Source organism: Scheffersomyces amazonensis, assembly GCF_036850825.1.
Source record: "Scheffersomyces amazonensis strain UFMG-HMD-26.3 chromosome Unknown RJT21scaffold_1, whole genome shotgun sequence".
In the NCBI taxonomy this organism is placed as follows: domain Eukaryota; kingdom Fungi; phylum Ascomycota; class Pichiomycetes; order Serinales; family Debaryomycetaceae; genus Scheffersomyces; species Scheffersomyces amazonensis.
In genome coordinates, this window is record NW_027042741.1 from 3,310,605 (window position 1) to 3,331,880 (window position 21,276).

The 21,276-nt window shown below is 41.8% G+C and overlaps 3 protein-coding genes across 3 annotated transcripts; 2 read left to right on the forward strand and 1 right to left on the reverse strand. All coding sequences in view use genetic code 12, as the record gives it.

Annotated features, from left to right (window-relative positions):
• Positions 1–96: 96 nt before the first annotated feature.
• On the reverse strand, positions 97–1,912 carry HGT13 (Hgt13p). Its single transcript, XM_064883598.1, has one exon. It carries the CDS (start codon positions 1,790–1,792, stop codon positions 143–145), a length of 1,650 nt encoding a protein of 549 aa, XP_064741841.1. The 5' UTR covers positions 1,793–1,912; the 3' UTR covers positions 97–142.
• A 514-nt stretch (positions 1,913–2,426) lies between these two features.
• Positions 2,427–3,616, forward strand: RJT21DRAFT_18113 (uncharacterized protein). The gene has a single exon (XM_064883597.1). It carries the CDS (start codon positions 2,567–2,569, stop codon positions 3,434–3,436), a length of 870 nt encoding a protein of 289 aa, XP_064741842.1. The 5' UTR covers positions 2,427–2,566; the 3' UTR covers positions 3,437–3,616.
• Positions 3,617–3,797: 181 nt separating this feature from the next.
• On the forward strand, positions 3,798–4,883 carry RJT21DRAFT_5023 (NAD(P)-dependent alcohol dehydrogenase; the record flags this gene model as incomplete). Its single annotated transcript, XM_064884835.1, has 1 exon — positions 3,798–4,883. The coding sequence occupies one exon, from the start codon at positions 3,798–3,800 to the stop codon at positions 4,881–4,883; it is 1,086 nt and encodes a 361-aa protein (XP_064741843.1).
• Positions 4,884–21,276: the final 16,393 nt, after the last annotated feature.

Below are 21,276 nucleotides of genomic sequence, written 5' to 3' on the forward strand. Positions count from 1 at the left end.
CCTATAACTAGATAATGGCTTACATTAAGGTAAGTTAAAATACCTAATCTGCGTAAACAGAATAAAAACATACAATATGAAAACAAGTTATTATTAATCATAAAGATATTATTAAAACAAACGATATACAATATAAAAGCATTTATTCAATATGTTGAACCTTAACTTTCTCAATATCAGTATCCCTAGTTTGACTTTCGAAAGGTAACTCTCGAGCAATTTTGACAACATCCCAAGGAGTGTAAGGGTTGGATAATTCAAAAATTTTATCCATCTCTTCTAATGATCTACCAGAAGTTTCTGGATAGAAGAAATAAACAGCTGGAACCATTAAAAGGTTGATAACCGCGAAAATAGTGTAGGTATAAGAATCAATATTTTCGAAAGCGATAGGCGTAATCATAACGACCATAAAATTAAAAGACCAATTTGCTGCAGTACTCAACCCATTAGAAGGAGCTCTAATATTCAATGGCGTAATTTCAGCTGGATATAACCAGGTCATACCTAACCATCCAATAGCAAAGAAAGTGTTGAAGACGAATAAGAATACGGCAGCAACAACAGCTGCACCACTACTATTATTATGCTTTGGACTAGCAGCCCAAGTAGCACCTGTCAAGACTGCCATAGACATAGCTTGACCAGCAGCACCAAACAACATTAATTTTCTTCTACCAATTCTTTCAATGGTATAGAAGGCGATCCAAGAAACTAAGAAATACTCAGTTCCATTACATGCAGCTAATATTCTCGAGTTTAAAGGACTTAAACCAATATAATTTTCGAATATAGTTCCAGCGTAGTATGTTATTAAATTAATACCTGTGATTTGTTGCATAATTTGAGACCAAACTGCCAAACAAGTTCTGTGGAAATTCTTAGTCTCACCTTGAACAAATAAAAGTAGCAATTTAGACTTCTCTTCACCATCATGTCTTTCTTTCTCCAACGATTCTGCAATTTCATTAACATCGTAAACAATTACAGGGTCATTCACTGGGATGGCGTTAAGAGCCGAGAATACCTTGGCTGCTTCTTGGAATTCGCCTGCTTTTAATAACCATCTAGGAGATTCTGGTAAGTACATGATGAATGGTAAGATGAATACTGGGAAAATTATTTGAAATGCGATTGGAAATCTCCACGATACAGAACTTGTACCAATAAAGTAGAATCCAAAGTCAACCCAATACGAAATACATATACCACCGGTGATTAATGCACCTTGAACCATTACCAATTTACCTCTCTTCTCTGGTTTGGCACATTCTGACTGCCACATTGGGACAGTAGAAGTATTCATACCATTACCAATTCCTGTAATAATTCTACCAGCTATTAACTGACCAACAGAGTAAGAAGAAGATTGCACTGCAGCACCAATTATCATTATACAACATCCAATCAAGATAGTTTTTCTTCTCCCAAGTTTATCACCACAGTACATCGTAGAAAGAGCACCAGCCAAACAACCAATTTCATAAATAGCAATTACAAAACCTTGAAAAGTGGCTCGATCTGGATATTTTGTAGTATCAATAGAAGTAAAGGTATTTCTAAATTCTGGTAATGTCAACAATGAACCCATGACACCTTGATCGTAACCAAAAAGTAAAAACCCCATCCCTGCTAGAAATGAAATCATGTGATGCAAAGTTTGACCCTTAAAACCTAAATACGTATAGACAGTGCTGTCTTCATTTTCGACAGCATGATCTTCAATGTGAACATCAACATTGGTCGAATCATGAAGCTTCTTTGGTGATTTTTCAGATGAAATACTAGACATATTTTTGTTTTTATTTTATTTATCTTTTCTAGAAAGCATAAAGTAAATTGATAATCTAATTTTAATTAATAATGTGAAAAAAGCAAGAATATAACTCAATTATAAATACTGCACTCCAAGTATGCATAATCTTATTCTCTTAATAGAGTAGTCGCAATGTTATTATTATAATATTTTCAATTATATAATCTTTCAAGGGATATACCCCACATTTGACAAGTCAGAGCCCTGTTCTTTTTCATGTTTACTACTACATGGCATATGAATAAGCTTTGTTTTGCGTACAATCATTTCCTTAACTCGACTATGACGATAATGAAAAGCATCAAAATATTGTTCAATTTTGGCTTGGTCCTGCACGAACTCAAAATTGTGGGGAAGGATACAACACAAAAAGGAAGGGTTCTCCACCTCCACTACCTCCACCTCCACCCCCACCACTCAAAATTTAGTTTACATACCCTTGAAAGCCACTTGAAAGCTATACTATATTGACGTAAAGCTATCGGGAAAATAGTATTTCCTCCACCATAATGCATGTCTCCACTGAAATGCCGAATTTTCTCCACTGAAGTGTCAAACTTAGTATTTATGCAGTATCCATCCTAACAAGCTGAATGGGTCATTCCATTAATTGTTTACGTTAAAAGTTTTAATACTTTGATTGATCATATTCGAACATAAGATAGTTATATATTGTGGGATTCGTTTAGAGGTGAATTATTAAACCAAAAATCCTTAGAATTATTGATATCGTTGTAAAATATCCAAAGTATGACACTCCCTGATAAGAGAGAAGGAGACCTTCCGGTTGTGTCATATATCTCAAATGAATTTACAGATGAGCTTCCAAGAGAATCACCTCCTAAAAGACATATAATGGATTTGCTCTCATTAAGAGGTAAAGTAGCAGTGATTACTGGTGCTGCAAGAGGAATTGGTTTTGCTATTGCTGAAACATTCGCTGAAGCAGGTGCTACTGTCATTCTTGTGGATTATGTTGATTGTTCAAAGCAAGCTTTAATGTTAGGAGTTAAGCTTAATGTGGCAACTAAGTCATTCCAATGCAATGTTTCTAATTTGAAAGAAGTCGAACAAACAATTCTGGATGTAGAACAGGAATTTGGCACCATCGATATTCTTGTTGCTAATGCTGGCATTGTTTGGAAGACTGGAAATATTATTGATGAAGTTAACAGGGATGGAAAGACTTGGCAAAGTCTTATGGATGTCAATTTGAACGGTGTTTACTATTGTGCCCAAGCTGTTGGCAGAATCTTTAAGAAAAATGGTAAAGGTTCTTTTATCGTAACTTCTTCGATGTCAGCCTCGATTGCAAATGTGCCAATGAACTTGACTCCTTATAATGTTAGTAAGGCGGCTGTCAAGCATCTTGCGAAATCTTTAGCAATCGAATGGGCGGGCTTCGCTAGGGCAAATTCTGTTTCTCCAGGTTATTGTGACACTGGTCTTAATGATCATTTACCAAGGGAGTCCCGTGGTAAGATGTGGTCTCTTGTGCCAGCAGGTAGAGAAGCTTTACCCTACGAAATTGCCGGTGCCTATTTATATTTGGCTTCAGATGCTGCTTCTTATGTTACTGGCACTGACATTGCCGTAGACGGTGGTTACACTTCTATATAGTTCTAGTATAGTCGTAATAAACAAGCTCTAGAGATTGAATGTCTAACAGAAGTATAATTTGTTTCTGCCCAGAATGAAATTATGTACAAAGTGCCCCAGATAATTTACCTAAAAATTAAGCTTTTTCTCCACCAAAAAAATAAACGGTGGAAAAAGTGGAAAAATTCGGGGGAATTTTGCTTTTTAATCATACTTCCACCACCTCAAATATACACATAAATATTTCTTGTACATTCAATTCTCGGTAAATTACCGGCAGAATGTAAGTCTATTGAAAACTGCTATTTAAATAGAGTAGATCTTGTCATCAATTAGAAGACATACAAGTAATATTTCATATTTTACATCAAAAAGATTGAAAATGAATACGAACGAATCTTTAGTATTAAATAAAATTGATGATATATCATTTCAATTTCTTGAAACTCCCACAATCACCAATCCTAATGATGTAATTGTTCAAGTTAAAAAAACTGGTATTTGTGGTTCTGATATACATTTTTATGCTCATGGAGGTTTTGGATATTTTAGATTAAATAAACCTATGGTTTTGGGGCATGAATCATCCGGCGTAGTAGTTGAGGTTGGCAATGAAGTTAAATCATTAAAAGTAGGTGACAAAGTAGCCATTGAGCCAGGTGTTCCTTCCAGATTTAGTGATGCTTACAAAAGTGGACATTATAATTTATGTCCTCATATGGTATTTGCTGCAACTCCAAATTTAGATATTAATGGTCCAAGTGCTCCAGGAACATTATGTAAATATTTTAAAAGCCCTGAAGATTTTTTGGTGAAATTACCTGATCATTTATCTCTTGAATTGGGTGCATTGGTAGAACCACTTTCCGTTGGTGTTCATGCTTGTAAAATTGGATCAGTTAAATTTGGTGATATTGTTGTTGTATTTGGAGCTGGACCAGTTGGATTACTAGCCGCAAGTACAGCCAAGAAATTTGGCGCTACAAAAGTAATGGTAGTTGATGTTGTTGAATCAAAGCTTGAAATGGCATTAAGGTTGAACATGGCAACTCATGTATTTAACTCAAAAAATGGTACACTTGATGAAATGATAAAAGAATTAGGTCAAAGACCAAATGTTGTATTAGAATGTTCAGGTGCCGAAGTTTGTATTCAATCAGGAGTTCATGTTTTAGCACCAGGAGGAAGATTCATTCAAGTTGGGAATACTACAGGACCCGCAAGTTTTCCAATTACAGAATTTGCCACAAAGGAGTTAACACTATTTGGATCATTTAGGTATGGGTTTGATGATTATAAAACCGGAGTGGCTTTATTAGACGCCAATTACAAAGACGGAGAAGATAAAGCTGGTATAAATTATTTAGGTTTAATTACCCATAGATTCAAATTTAAGGATGCAATCGAGGCTTATGATTTAGTTAGAGCTGGTAAAAGTGTTAAATGTATTATTGATGGTCCTGAGTAAGGAGCATTTGATATTGTATGCAATGTATGTTGTAGATGTAATTTAGTTTACTTGGTCCTAACCTTGGTGTCTATTCCATTTGGCGCGATAAAGAACGATGGTGGGTCAAACACCATTTCCATGCTAAAAATTGCAAGTATTATAGTAATTCCTAAGAACAGGATTGGGTACGATATTTGTAGATTGGCTTTAAAGTAATCCAGCTCTTTTTGTCCAAATATTGGTCACTAGACTGTGTTTTGATTTTATATCATGGAGTTGATAATGCATGACAATAACTATTTAGGAATTAATATAAGGCTAAAATCTTAATCAATTTTCTGTAGAGAATTTGCGAAATGTAAGCGCAAATTGCCAAAACATAATCATGCAGTCAACGATATATGACCACAACAGTACTATTATTTGATACAATATCTTGATGGAAGTAGATATGAAAGGTTACATCTGGTTTAAAATAATCCAATGAGACCTATTATAACATTAAAGTTATTAGATTTTTAGTAGAGACATTCAGAATATTAGACAGCAACATATCATGTATATTTGGGTTCACTGAGATGGTCAGTCTGTTTAAATTATTAATTCATTCATAAGTAGTAGAAGAACCTTACTGAGTAATGTAGTTTAAGTCATAATGGCTCGAAAATTTTTATACTACCGGTTTCCCAAGGCAAATATGGAGGCTTATATGTGGGTCTGAGAATCTGTAAAATCTGTAAAATCTTCCCCAAGAGCCTTGAAAGCTATGCAAGTCTACTTTCAAAGAAATCTTCTTAAAGGTGTCCCATAATCTGATCATTGTTTTATTAGATGAGAAACCAACTCTTAATTATAATATTACGTTGGAGTAATAATTAATAACGACTATTGATGCTGCACTTTAACTTCGGCCAAATATCTTTACTTATGTTCACTTACTGAATGTGGCATTTTATATAAATCTAAATAGCTGCATTTCTCAGGATATACCGCATATGGCAACCATAAAATTTCTTTTATTCGTATAGCTATAACTGCAAAGGAATGAGATAAGTCCTACAAAACCGATGATATTATGCAGCACGCAATACTCTGCCCATGACTGCATACTACTTCCTTGGGAAGTTGTCCATCAATTTATTAAGCTTTTTCATGCAGAGATCCTTATATGTTTAGCGCTTAGATACTGAGAGATACATGCGACTCTATTATTAAAAGTTAACATTGTGATCAATTAGATCCCTTTCTCGAAGTAATGTATTAAAACATTATAAGCATGCTCAGAATGGCACAAAAAAATCGAAGTAAATGGGGTCATACATCAACGCGCATCGATAGAACTCTTGGCTTTTCGAAGATTAATGGGACGTATCCTTCATTTGAATTCCAATAGAGTTGCGATTCTGAGAATAAATTTGATATTATACTATAGATTCAATTGCTGATTTCTATATATATTACGATTGTAACAATACAAGATGGCGAATCATTGATGGAAGTATTTGATATGCTATTTAAATGTTTCAGCTGTGAAAATACAACTTTCAAACTAGGGATAACTTAATAGTTTGTATATAGTTCCTACTCTAGTATCAGTTGATTTTCAAAATTCAAAAACCTTTCTAAAAGTATAGTACAACTAAACTCAATAAATTTGAAGTTTCTAAGCGTTCGAGTTAATACCTAATTTATGATAAAGTCAAGGCTGTTATATCCGGAAGTTTTTCTTTCTGGCAATAAGTTTTAGTGTGAACTGAAGATATTAAATGCAGAATTAAACGTTAAAGTTAAAAAGGCAGCCTAATACGTACGAATAAAAAAATGAATGTTATTACCAATTTAAGTCAAACATGCAATATTAGTCTCAATAAATGACGTGAGAAAAACTGGAAAAAGAAATGCTTTTTTGTTAAACGATTTTTAAGGGAACTGCGCTAATATTACCAGAATGCTTAATTGGTCATTATAATGATAGGTTATTTTGTTGAATTAAAGGAAGAGTATTTTATACTGTTCTTCCATTTCAAAAAAATAATATAAATCAATTATTTAAAGTAGCAAAACTGTTTATTTAAGTTAAAGTTCAAAAGTGAATCAGTCAAAAATTGATTTTTTTATGCTATTCAGCATGTAGATTCAGTTTAGCCATGCAAAGTGAACTATACTCTATTGAATGATGTTTTCCCTCTAAAAATTCCGTTTGCATAACATTTACAACTCGAACCACAAGTTTCTGGTAACCATCGGTCTAAATGCTATGCATATGAGATCATAGAATAATTTTCTGCAAGGCATTATCGCGTTAGCTGCTAGCCCAGAAAAAAGTTCTAGCGAAGGATAGAAGCTGTTAATCAATTTTTCTTAAAAATTAACTAACTGGTCACCACAACTGTAAGAATAATAACTAAATATCGTCCGTAAAGTAAATTTTTTTAATAAAACTCAGTAAAATCGAGAGGAATATAATAATAATTCCGTACATTACTTGGGGTCCATACCAAGAAAATGCACTTTTAAATGAAAATGTTTGAAAGCTATTAGTGTTAACATTATTAACGAAGAAGAAAGGTTTATTGATTCAGTAATAAGATGAGTTATGATTCAAGTGAAGACTATGTTTGGCATATAAACTTTAAACTCCTTTAGAAAGCTAAAAGATCCGATTCGTTCGAGCCTCAAAATCGAGCCGATTTATCACTTTTCAGATCTATTTTTTATGCACCCATACATACGCGAATTAGTTCCGCAACAAATAAAATTTAGCAGCCTTTTATGAAATTATTGCACCACTCTCAATACTCAAAAACTTTTTCACAATCTGTAACAATTTGAATATATAAGAAAGATTATCATCAAATTCAAATAAATTTGTATAATGCTAGTCTTCATAGAATTAAAGATCAGAAATGAAGTCTTCAATTTTAGGAGCAGTATTTTTTGCTGTATTCCTATTACAGACAGTATTGTCTGACAATTATACAAACATTGATGTTAATGGCTATTATATGTTGAATATTACTTCCATGGGGTCAAATTATGATTGTAATTTTTATGCTAATATGACAGTTCATGAACATTCAACGTTTATATTTAACAGTTATAATTTTCATCTGTATGGTGGAAGTACCTTTATAAATAAAGGTATTTTTTACTCCCAAAATATAGGTGCTTATCCGTGGTATGATAAAGATCATAATTCCGGTCTGAGTTTTAAACTTAATGAAGGATATAGCACAGGAGGAATCCACAATTCTGGTTTTTTTATGTATAATGATAACATTACTAACTGTAGTCCACCTACTTATACCATACATGGTAATTTCTTCATTAATGAAGGTACTTTTATTTTAGCAGGTGGTGGAGCATGTGATGGTTCTACAAATATGATTAAACCATACGGTACTAATTCAATTTTTCATAATACAGGTGTCGTTGCATATATGCAATATTTTATGACCACCGGTGATGCTCCAAGTACATATTGGGGTTCTGATTCCTGTGTTACTGACGTCGCTACTGTTGTCAACAATGGTTCACTTTGTTTGTTCAACAATAACCCAGTATATCAAAATTCCCCATATGCTGGAAATGGTTGTATTGATATTGGTAATCAAAGTACATTTGCTATGAGATGTCCGCAATATTTCGGTATAGATGGAGTCTTACAAACATTTTTTCTTAGTACAAATACTTCTGTGTTGTATTTTGGAAATGCCGAGGACTCTGGTAAAAAACCCATAGTTCCATACATTATAAGTGGTTGGGGAAATAACAATCAAATTACTATCAACACATGTTGTCCAACTTGGAATTACGATGGTAATACTTTAAATATTACTACTAATGGGGGTACAAATACATTTCAGTTTATCATTGGCCCTGGGTACGATCCTTCTTTGATAAGTTGGAGTAATGGTAGATCCTGTAATAATCTAGGGTCATCAGGTGCTCGTTTCGTATACAATGCTCCTCCTCCAGATACTTCAAGACCAAGCCAATGTTTAGCATGTCCAACCATCATACCTCAATTATATGATATTGTACAAGACCAACCTGATTACACAACCACTTACACAACTACCAATTCTGATGGTTCAGTGGAAACTGACTCAGGAATAGTCCATGTTACTAACAGCGATGGAACTATCACCACCACTACTTCTTTATTCCCAAACGCCTATACTACTACATTCACCACCACTGAATCTGACGGGTTCATTGCTACTGACTCTGGTTTAGTCTTTGCAACCACCGATGAAAATGGTAACCCCGTAACTACCACTTCATTATTCCCTACACAAAGTGATCCATTTACGTCTTACACCACTACATTCATCACCACTGCATCTGATGGATTCGTTGCTACTGATTCTGGTATTGTTGTTGTTACCTACGACACAGCAGGTGATTTGACTACGACCACTTCATTATTCCCAACCCAAAGTGATCCATTTACATCTTACACAACTACATTCACCACCACCGAGTCCGATGGATTTGTTGCTACTGATTCTGGTATTGTTGTTGTTACCTACGACACAGCAGGTGATTTGACTACGACCACTTCATTATTCCCAACCCAAAGTGATCCATTTACATCTTACACAACTACATTCACCACCACCGAGTCCGATGGATTTGTTGCTACTGATTCTGGTATTGTTGTTGTTACCTACGACACAGCAGGTGATTTGACTACGACCACTTCATTATTCCCAACCCAAAGTGATCCATTTACATCTTACACAACTACATTCACCACCACCGAGTCCGATGGATTCGTTGCTACTGATTCTGGTATTGTTGTTGTTACCTACGACACAGCAGGTGATTTGACTACGACCACTTCATTGTTCCCAACCCAAAGCGACGTGTTCACTTCCTACACTACCACTTTCACCACCACCGAGTCCGATGGATTTGTTGCTACTGATTCCGGTATTGTCATTGTGACTTCTGCAAGCGATGGATCGTGGACCACTGAAACGTCATTGTTCCCAACCCAAAGTGATCCATTTACATCTTACACAACTACATTCACCACCACCGAGTCCGATGGATTTGTTGCTACTGATTCTGGTATTGTTGTTGTTACCTACGACACAGCAGGTGATTTGACTACGACCACGTCATTGTTCCCAACCCAAAGCGACGTGTTCACTTCCTACACTACCACTTTCACCACCACCGAGTCCGATGGATTCGTTGCTACTGATTCCGGTATTGTCATTGTGACTTCTGCAAGCGATGGATCGTGGACCACTGAAACGTCATTGTTCCCAACCCAAAGTGATCCATTTACATCTTACACAACTACATTCACCACCACCGAGTCCGATGGATTTGTTGCTACTGATTCTGGTATTGTTGTTGTTACCTACGACACAGCAGGTGATTTGACTACGACCACTTCATTGTTCCCAACCCAAAGCGACGTGTTCACTTCCTACACCACCACTTTCACCACCACCGAGTCCGATGGATTTGTTGCTACTGATTCCGGTATTGTCATTGTGACTTCTGCAAGCGATGGATCGTGGACCACTGAAACGTCATTGTTCCCTACCCAAAGCGACGTGTTCACTTCCTACACTACCACTTTCACCACCACCGAGTCCGATGGATTTGTTGCTACTGATTCCGGTATTGTCATTGTGACTTCTGCAAGCGATGGATCGTGGATCACTGAAACGTCATTGTTCCCAACCCAAAGCGACGTGTTCACTTCCTACACTACCACTTTCACCACCACCGAGTCCGATGGATTTGTTGCTACTGATTCCGGTATTGTCATTGTGACTTCTGCAAGCGATGGATCGTGGACCACTGAAACGTCATTGTTCCCAACCCAAAGTGATCCATTTACATCTTACACAACTACATTCACCACCACCGAGTCCGATGGATTTGTTGCTACTGATTCTGGTATTGTTGTTGTTACCTACGACACAGCAGGTGATTTGACTACGACCACTTCATTGTTCCCAACCCAAAGCGACGTGTTCACTTCCTACACTACCACTTTCACCACCACCGAGTCCGATGGATTTGTTGCTACTGATTCCGGTATTGTCATTGTTACCTACGACACAGCAGGTGATTTGACTACGACCACTTCATTGTTCCCAACCCAAAGCGACGTGTTCACTTCCTACACTACCACTTTCACCACCACCGAGTCCGATGGATTTGTTGCTACTGATTCCGGTATTGTCATTGTGACTTCTGCAAGCGATGGATCGTGGATCACTGAAACGTCATTGTTCCCAACCCAAAGCGACGTGTTCACTTCCTACACTACCACTTTCACCACCACCGAGTCCGATGGATTCGTTGCTACTGATTCCGGTATTGTCATTGTGACTTCTGCAAGCGATGGATCGTGGATCACTGAAACGTCATTGTTCCCAACCCAAAGCGACGTGTTCACTTCCTACACTACCACTTTCACCACCACCGAGTCCGATGGATTCGTTGCTACTGATTCCGGTATTGTCATTGTGACTTCTGCAAGCGATGGATCGTGGACCACTGAAACGTCATTGTTCCCAACCCAAAGTGATCCATTTACATCTTACACAACTACATTCACCACCACCGAGTCCGATGGATTTGTTGCTACTGATTCTGGTATTGTTGTTGTTACCTACGACACAGCAGGTGATTTGACTACGACCACTTCATTGTTCCCAACCCAAAGCGACGTGTTCACTTCCTACACCACCACTTTCACCACCACCGAGTCCGATGGATTTGTTGCTACTGATTCCGGTATTGTCATTGTGACTTCTGCAAGCAATGGATCGTGGACCACTGAAACGTCATTGTTCCCTACCCAAAGCGACGTGTTCACTTCCTACACTACCACTTTCACCACCACCGAGTCCGATGGATTTGTTGCTACTGATTCCGGTATTGTCATTGTGACTTCTGCAAGCGATGGATCGTGGATCACTGAAACGTCATTGTTCCCAACCCAAAGCGACGTGTTCACTTCCTACACTACCACTTTCACCACCACCGAGTCCGATGGATTTGTTGCTACTGATTCCGGTATTGTCATTGTGACTTCTGCAAGCGATGGATCGTGGACCACTGAAACGTCATTGTTCCCAACCCAAAGTGATCCATTTACATCTTACACAACTACATTCACCACCACCGAGTCCGATGGATTTGTTGCTACTGATTCTGGTATTGTTGTTGTTACCTACGACACAGCAGGTGATTTGACTACGACCACTTCATTGTTCCCAACCCAAAGCGACGTGTTCACTTCCTACACTACCACTTTCACCACCACCGAGTCCGATGGATTTGTTGCTACTGATTCCGGTATTGTCATTGTTACCTACGACACAGCAGGTGATTTGACTACGACCACTTCATTGTTCCCAACCCAAAGCGACGTGTTCACTTCCTACACTACCACTTTCACCACCACCGAGTCCGATGGATTTGTTGCTACTGATTCCGGTATTGTCATTGTGACTTCTGCAAGCGATGGATCGTGGATCACTGAAACGTCATTGTTCCCAACCCAAAGCGACGTGTTCACTTCCTACACTACCACTTTCACCACCACCGAGTCCGATGGATTCGTTGCTACTGATTCCGGTATTGTCATTGTGACTTCTGCAAGCGATGGATCGTGGACCACTGAAACGTCATTGTTCCCAACCCAAAGCGACGTGTTCACTTCCTACACTACCACTTTCACCACCACCGAGTCCGATGGATTCGTTGCTACTGATTCCGGTATTGTCATTGTGACTTCTGCAAGCGATGGATCGTGGACCACTGAAACGTCATTGTTCCCAACCCAAAGTGATCCATTTACATCTTACACAACTACATTCACCACCACCGAGTCCGATGGATTTGTTGCTACTGATTCTGGTATTGTTGTTGTTACCTACGACACAGCAGGTGATTTGACTACGACCACTTCATTGTTCCCAACCCAAAGCGACGTGTTCACTTCCTACACTACCACTTTCACCACCACCGAGTCCGATGGATTTGTTGCTACTGATTCTGGTATTGTTGTTGTTACCTACGACACAGCAGGTGATTTGACTACGACCACTTCATTGTTCCCAACCCAAAGCGACGTGTTCACTTCCTACACTACCACTTTCACCACCACCGAGTCCGATGGATTTGTTGCTACTGATTCCGGTATTGTCATTGTGACTTCTGCAAGCGATGGATCGTGGATCACTGAAACGTCATTGTTCCCAACCCAAAGCGACGTGTTCACTTCCTACACTACCACTTTCACCACCACCGAGTCCGATGGATTCGTTGCTACTGATTCCGGTATTGTCATTGTGACTTCTGCAAGCGATGGATCGTGGACCACTGAAACGTCATTGTTCCCAACCCAAAGCGACGTGTTCACTTCCTACACTACCACTTTCACCACCACCGAGTCCGATGGATTTGTTGCTACTGATTCTGGTATTGTTGTTGTTACCTACGACACAGCAGGTGATTTGACTACGACCACTTCATTGTTCCCAACCCAAAGCGACGTGTTCACTTCCTACACTACCACTTTCACCACCACCGAGTCCGATGGATTTGTTGCTACTGATTCCGGTATTGTCATTGTGACTTCTGCAAGCGATGGATCGTGGATCACTGAAACGTCATTGTTCCCAACCCAAAGCGACGTGTTCACTTCCTACACTACCACTTTCACCACCACCGAGTCCGATGGATTTGTTGCTACTGATTCCGGTATTGTCATTGTGACTTCTGCAAGCGATGGATCGTGGATCACTGAAACGTCATTGTTCCCAACCCAAAGCGACGTGTTCACTTCCTACACTACCACTTTCACCACCACCGAGTCCGATGGATTCGTTGCTACTGATTCCGGTATTGTCATTGTGACTTCTGCAAGCGATGGATCGTGGACCACTGAAACGTCATTGTTCCCAACCCAAAGCGATGTGTTCACTTCCTACACTACCACTTTCACCACCACCGAGTCCGATGGATTTGTTGCTACTGATTCCGGTATTGTCATTGTTACCTACGACACAGCAGGTGATTTGACTACGACCACTTCATTGTTCCCAACCCAAAGCGACGTGTTCACTTCCTACACTACCACTTTCACCACCACCGAGTCCGATGGATTTGTTGCTACTGATTCCGGTATTGTCATTGTGACTTCTGCAAGCGATGGATCGTGGATCACTGAAACGTCATTGTTCCCAACCCAAAGCGACGTGTTCACTTCCTACACTACCACTTTCACCACCACCGAGTCCGATGGATTCGTTGCTACTGATTCCGGTATTGTCATTGTGACTTCTGCAAGCGATGGATCGTGGACCACTGAAACGTCATTGTTCCCAACCCAAAGCGACGTGTTCACTTCCTACACTACCACTTTCACCACCACCGAGTCCGATGGATTTGTTGCTACTGATTCCGGTATTGTCATTGTGACTTCTGCAAGCGATGGATCGTGGACCACTGAAACGTCATTGTTCCCTACCCAAAGCGACGTGTTCACTTCCTACACTACCACTTTCACCACCACCGAGTCCGATGGATTTGTTGCTACTGATTCCGGTATTGTCATTGTGACTTCTGCAAGCGATGGATCATGGACCACTGAAACGTCAATGTTCCCAACCCAAAGCGACGTGTTCACTTCCTACACTACCGCTTTCACCACCACCGAGTCCGATGGATTTGTTGCTACTGATTCCGGTATTGTCATTGTGACTTCTGCAAGCGATGGATCGTGGATCACTGAAACGTCATTGTTCCCAACCCAAAGCGACGTGTTCACTTCCTACACTACCACTTTCACCACCACCGAGTCCGATGGATTTGTTGCTACTGATTCTGGTATTGTTGTTGTTACCTACGACACAGCAGGTGATTTGACTACGACCACTTCATTGTTCCCAACCCAAAGCGACGTGTTCACTTCCTACACTACCACTTTCACCACCACCGAGTCCGATGGATTTGTTGCTACTGATTCTGGTATTGTTGTTGTTACCTACGACACAGCAGGTGATTTGACTACGACCACTTCATTGTTCCCAACCCAAAGCGACGTGTTCACTTCCTACACTACCACTTTCACCACCACCGAGTCCGATGGATTTGTTGCTACTGATTCTGGTATTGTTGTTGTTACCTACGACACAGCAGGTGATTTGACTACGACCACTTCATTGTTCCCAACCCAAAGCGACGTGTTCACTTCCTACACTACCACTTTCACCACCACCGAGTCCGATGGATTTGTTGCTACTGATTCCGGTATTGTCATTGTGACTTCTGCAAGCGATGGATCGTGGATCACTGAAACGTCATTGTTCCCAACCCAAAGCGACGTGTTCACTTCCTACACTACCACTTTCACCACCACCGAGTCCGATGGATTTGTTGCTACTGATTCCGGTATTGTCATTGTGACTTCTGCAAGCGATGGATCGTGGACCACTGAAACGTCATTGTTCCCTACCCAAAGCGACGTGTTCACTTCCTACACTACCACTTTCACCACCACCGAGTCCGATGGATTTGTTGCTACTGATTCCGGTATTGTCATTGTGACTTCTGCAAGCGATGGATCATGGACCACTGAAACGTCAATGTTCCCAACCCAAAGCGACGTGTTCACTTCCTACACTACCGCTTTCACCACCACCGAGTCCGATGGATTTGTTGCTACTGATTCCGGTATTGTCATTGTGACTTCTGCAAGCGATGGATCGTGGATCACTGAAACGTCATTGTTCCCAACCCAAAGCGACGTGTTCACTTCCTACACTACCACTTTCACCACCACCGAGTCCGATGGATTCGTTGCTACTGATTCCGGTATTGTCATTGTGACTTCTGCAAGCGATGGATCGTGGACCACTGAAACGTCATTGTTCCCAACCCAAAGCGACGTGTTCACTTCCTACACTACCACTTTCACCACCACCGAGTCCGATGGATTCGTTGCTACTGATTCCGGTATTGTCATTGTGACTTCTGCAAGCGATGGATCGTGGACCACTGAAACGTCATTGTTCCCAACCCAAAGCGACGTGTTCACTTCCTACACTACCACTTTCACCACCACCGAGTCCGATGGATTTGTTGCTACTGATTCCGGTATTGTCATTGTGACTTCTGCAAGCGATGGATCGTGGATCACTGAAACGTCATTGTTCCCAACCCAAAGCGACGTGTTCACTTCCTACACTACCACTTTCACCACCACCGAGTCCGATGGATTTGTTGCTACTGATTCCGGTATTGTCATTGTGACTTCTGCAAGCGATGGATCGTGGACCACTGAAACGTCATTGTTCCCTACCCAAAGCGACGTGTTCACTTCCTACACTACCACTTTCACCACCACCGAGTCCGATGGATTCGTTGCTACTGATTCCGGTATTGTCATTGTGACTTCTGCAAGCGATGGATCGTGGATCACTGAAACGTCATTGTTCCCAACCCAAAGCGACGTGTTCACTTCCTACACTACCACTTTCACCACCACCGAGTCCGATGGATTTGTTGCTACTGATTCCGGTATTGTCATTGTGACTTCTGCAAGCGATGGATCGTGGATCACTGAAACGTCATTGTTCCCAACCCAAAGCGACGTGTTCACTTCCTACACTACCACTTTCACCACCACCGAGTCCGATGGATTTGTTGCTACTGATTCCGGTATTGTCATTGTGACTTCTGCAAGCGATGGATCGTGGATCACTGAAACGTCATTGTTCCCAACCCAAAGCGACGTGTTCACTTCCTACACTACCACTTTCACCACCACCGAGTCCGATGGATTTGTTGCTACTGATTCCGGTATTGTCATTGTTACCTACGACACAGCAGGTGATTTGACTACGACCACTTCATTGTTCCCAACCCAAAGCGACGTGTTCACTTCCTACACTACCACTTTCACCACCACCGAGTCCGATGGATTTGTTGCTACTGATTCCGGTATTGTCATTGTGACTTCTGCAAGCGATGGATCGTGGACCACTGAAACGTCATTGTTCCCAACCCAAAGCGACGTGTTCACTTCCTACACCACCACTTTCACCACCACCGAGTCCGATGGATTTGTTGCTACTGATTCCGGTATTGTCATTGTGACTTCTGCAAGCGATGGATCGTGGACCACTGAAACGTCATTGTTCCCAACCCAAAGCGACGTGTTCACTTCCTACACCACCACTTTCACCACCACCGAGTCCGATGGATTTGTTGCTACTGATTCCGGTATTGTCATTGTGACTTCTGCAAGCGATGGATCGTGGACCACTGAAACGTCATTGTTCCCAACCCAAAGCGACGTGTTCACTTCCTACACTACCACTTTCACCACCACCGAGTCCGATGGATTTGTTGCTACTGATTCCGGTATTGTCATTGTGACTTCTGCAAGCGATGGATCGTGGACCACTGAAACGTCATTGTTCCCAACCCAAAGCGACGTGTTCACTTCCTACACTACCACTTTCACCACCACCGAGTCCGATGGATTTGTTGCTACTGATTCCGGTATTGTTGTTGTCACTTCTGCAAGCGATGGATCGTGGACCACTGAAACGTCATTGTTCCCTACCCAAAGCGACGTGTTCACTTCCTACACTACCACTTTCACCACCACCGAATCCGATGGATTTGTTGCTACCGACTCTGGTATTGTTGTTGTCACTTCCGCAAGCGATGGTTCCTTGACCACTTTGACTTCATTGTTCTCCACTAACAGCGATCCATTCACTTCATACACCACTACCTACACCACCACCGAATCCGATGGATTTGTTGCTACCGACTCTGGTATTGTTGTTGTCACTTCCGCAAGCGATGGTTCCTTGACCACTTTGACTTCATTGTTCTCCACTAACAGCGATCCATTCACTTCATACACCACTACCTACACCACCACCGAATCCGATGGATTTGTTGCTACCGACTCTGGTATTGTTGTTGTCACTTCCGCAAGCGATGGTTCCTTGACCACTTTGACTTCATTGTTCTCCACTAACAGCGATCCATTCACTTCATACACCACTACCTACACCACCACCGAATCCGATGGATTTGTTGCTACCGACTCTGGTATTGTTGTTGTCACTTCCGCAAGCGATGGTTCCTTGACCACTTTGACTTCATTGTTCTCCACTAACAGTGATCCATTCACTTCATACACCACTACCTACACCACCACCGAATCCGATGGATTTGTTGCTACAGACTCTGGTATTGTTGTTGTCACTTCCGCAAGCGATGGTTCCTTGACCACTTTGACTTCATTGTTCTCCACTAACAGCGATCCATTCACTTCATACACCACTACCTACACCACCACCGAATCCGATGGATTTGTTGCTACCGACTCTGGTATTGTTGTTGTCACTTCCGCAAGCGATGGTTCCTTGACCACTTTGACTTCATTGTTCTCCACTAACAGCGATCCATTCACTTCATACACCACTACCTACACCACCACCGAATCCGATGGATTTGTTGCTACCGACTCTGGTATTGTTGTTGTCACTTCCGCAAGCGATGGTTCCTTGACCACTTTGACTTCATTGTTCTCCACTAACAGCGATCCATTCACTTCATACACCACTACCTACACCACCACCGAATCCGATGGATTTGTTGCTACCGACTCTGGTATTGTTGTTGTCACTTCCGCAAGCGATGGTTCCTTGACCACTTTGACTTCATTGTTCTCCACTAACAGCGATCCATTCACTTCATACACCACTACCTACACCACCACCGAATCCGATGGATTTGTTGCTACCGACTCTGGTATTGTTGTTGTCACTTCCGCAAGCGATGGTTCCTTGACCACTTTGACTTCATTGTTCTCCACTAACAGCGATCCATTCACTTCATACACCACTACCTACACCACCACCGAATCTGATGGATTTGTTGCTACCGACTCCGGTGTTGTTGTTGTCACCACCGACACCAACGGCGAATTGACCACATCCACTTCGTTGTTCCCAACTCAAAGCGAACCAGTTAACACTTACACCACCACGTTCACCACCACCGAATCTGATGGATATGTTGCTACCGACTCCGGTGTTGTTGTTGTCACCACTGACACCAACGGCGAATTGACTACATCCACTTCGTTGTTCCCAACTCAAAGCGAACCAGTTAACACTTACACCACCACGTTCACCACCACCGAATCTGATGGATATGTTGCTACCGACTCCGGTGTTGTTGTTGTCACCACTGACACCAACGGCGAATTGACTACATCCACTTCGTTGTTCCCAACTCAAAGCGAACCAGTTAACACTTACACCACCACGTTCACCACCACCGAATCTGATGGATCTGTTGCTACCGACTCCGGTGTTGTTGTTGTCACCACTGACACCAACGGCGAATTGACCACATCCACTTCGTTGTTCCCAACTCAAAGCGAACCAGTTAACACTTATACCACCACATTCACCACCACCGAATCTGATGGATATGTTGCTACCGACTCCGGTGTTGTTGTTGTCACCACTGACACCAACGGCGAATTGACCACATCCACTTCGTTGTTCCCAACTCAAAGCGAACCAGTTAACACTTACACCACCACGTTCACCACCACCGAATCTGATGGATATGTTGCTACCGACTCCGGTGTTGTTGTTGTCACCACTGACACCAACGGCGAATTGACCACATCCACTTCGTTGTTCCCAACTCAAAGCGAACCAGTTAACACTTACACCACCACGTTCACCACCACCGAATCTGATGGATCTGTTGCTACCGACTCCGGTGTTGTTGTTGTCACCACTGACACCAACGGCGAATTGACCACATCCACTTCGTTGTTCCCAACTCAAAGCGAACCAGTTAACACTTACACCACCACGTTCACCACCACCGAATCTGATGGATATGTTGCTACTGACTCCGGTGTTGTTGTTGTCACCACTGACACCAACGGCGAATTGACCACATCCACTTCGTTGTTCCCAACTCAAAGCGAACCAGTTAACACTTACACCACCACGTTCACCACCACCGAATCTGATGGATCTGTTGCTACCGACTCCGGTGTTGTTGTTGTCACCACTGACACCAACGGCGAATTGACCACATCCACTTCGTTGTTCCCAACTCAAAGCGAACCAGTTAACACTTACACCACCACATTCACCACCACCGAATCTGATGGATCTGTTGCTACCGACTCCGGTGTTGTTGTTGTCACCACTGACACCAACGGCGAATTGACCACATCCACTTCGTTGTTCCCAACTCAAAGCGAACCAGTTAACACTTACACCACCACATTCACCACCACCGAATCTGATGGATCTGTTGCTACCGACTCCGGTGTTGTTGTTGTCACCACTGACACCAACGGCGAATTGACTACATCCACTTCGTTGTTCCCAACTCAAAGCGAACCAGTTAACACTTACACCACCACATTCACCACCACCGAATCTGATGGATATGTTGCTACCGACTCCGGTGTTGTTGTTGTCACCACTGACACCAACGGCGAATTGACTACATCCACTTCGTTGTTCCCAACTCAAAGCGAACCAGTTAACACTTACACCACCACATTCACCACCACCGAATCTGATGGATATGTTGCTACCGACTCCGGTGTTGTTGTTGTCACCACCGACACCAACGGCGAATTGACCACATCCACTTCGTTGTTCCCAACTCAAAGCGAACCAGTTAACACTTACACCACCACGTTCACCACCACCGAATCTGATGGATATGTTGCTACCGACTCCGGTGTTGTTGTTGTCACCACTGACACCAACGGCGAATTGACTACATCCACTTCGTTGTTCCCAACTCAAAGCGAACCAGTTAACACTTACACCACCACATTCACCACCACCGAATCTGATGGATCTGTTGCTACCGACTCCGGTGTTGTTGTTGTCACCACTGACACCAACGGCGAATTGACCACATCCACTTCGTTGTTCCCAACTCAAAGCGAACCAGTTAACACTTACACCACCACATTCACCACCACTGAATCTGATGGATCTGTTGCTACCGACTCCGGTGTTGTTGTTGTCACCACCGACACCAACGGCGAATTGACCACATCCACTTCGTTGTTCCCAACTCAAAGCGAACCAGTTAACACTTACACCACCACGTTCACCACCACCGAATCTGATGGATATGTTGCTACCGACTCCGGTGTTGTTGTTGTCACCACTGACACCAACGGCGAATTGACCACATCCACTTCGTTGTTCCCAACTCAAAGCGAACCAGTTAACACTTACACCACCACATTCACCACCACCGAATCTGATGGATATGTTGCTACCGACTCCGGTGTTGTTGTTGTCACCACTGACACCAACGGCGAATTGACCACATCCACTTC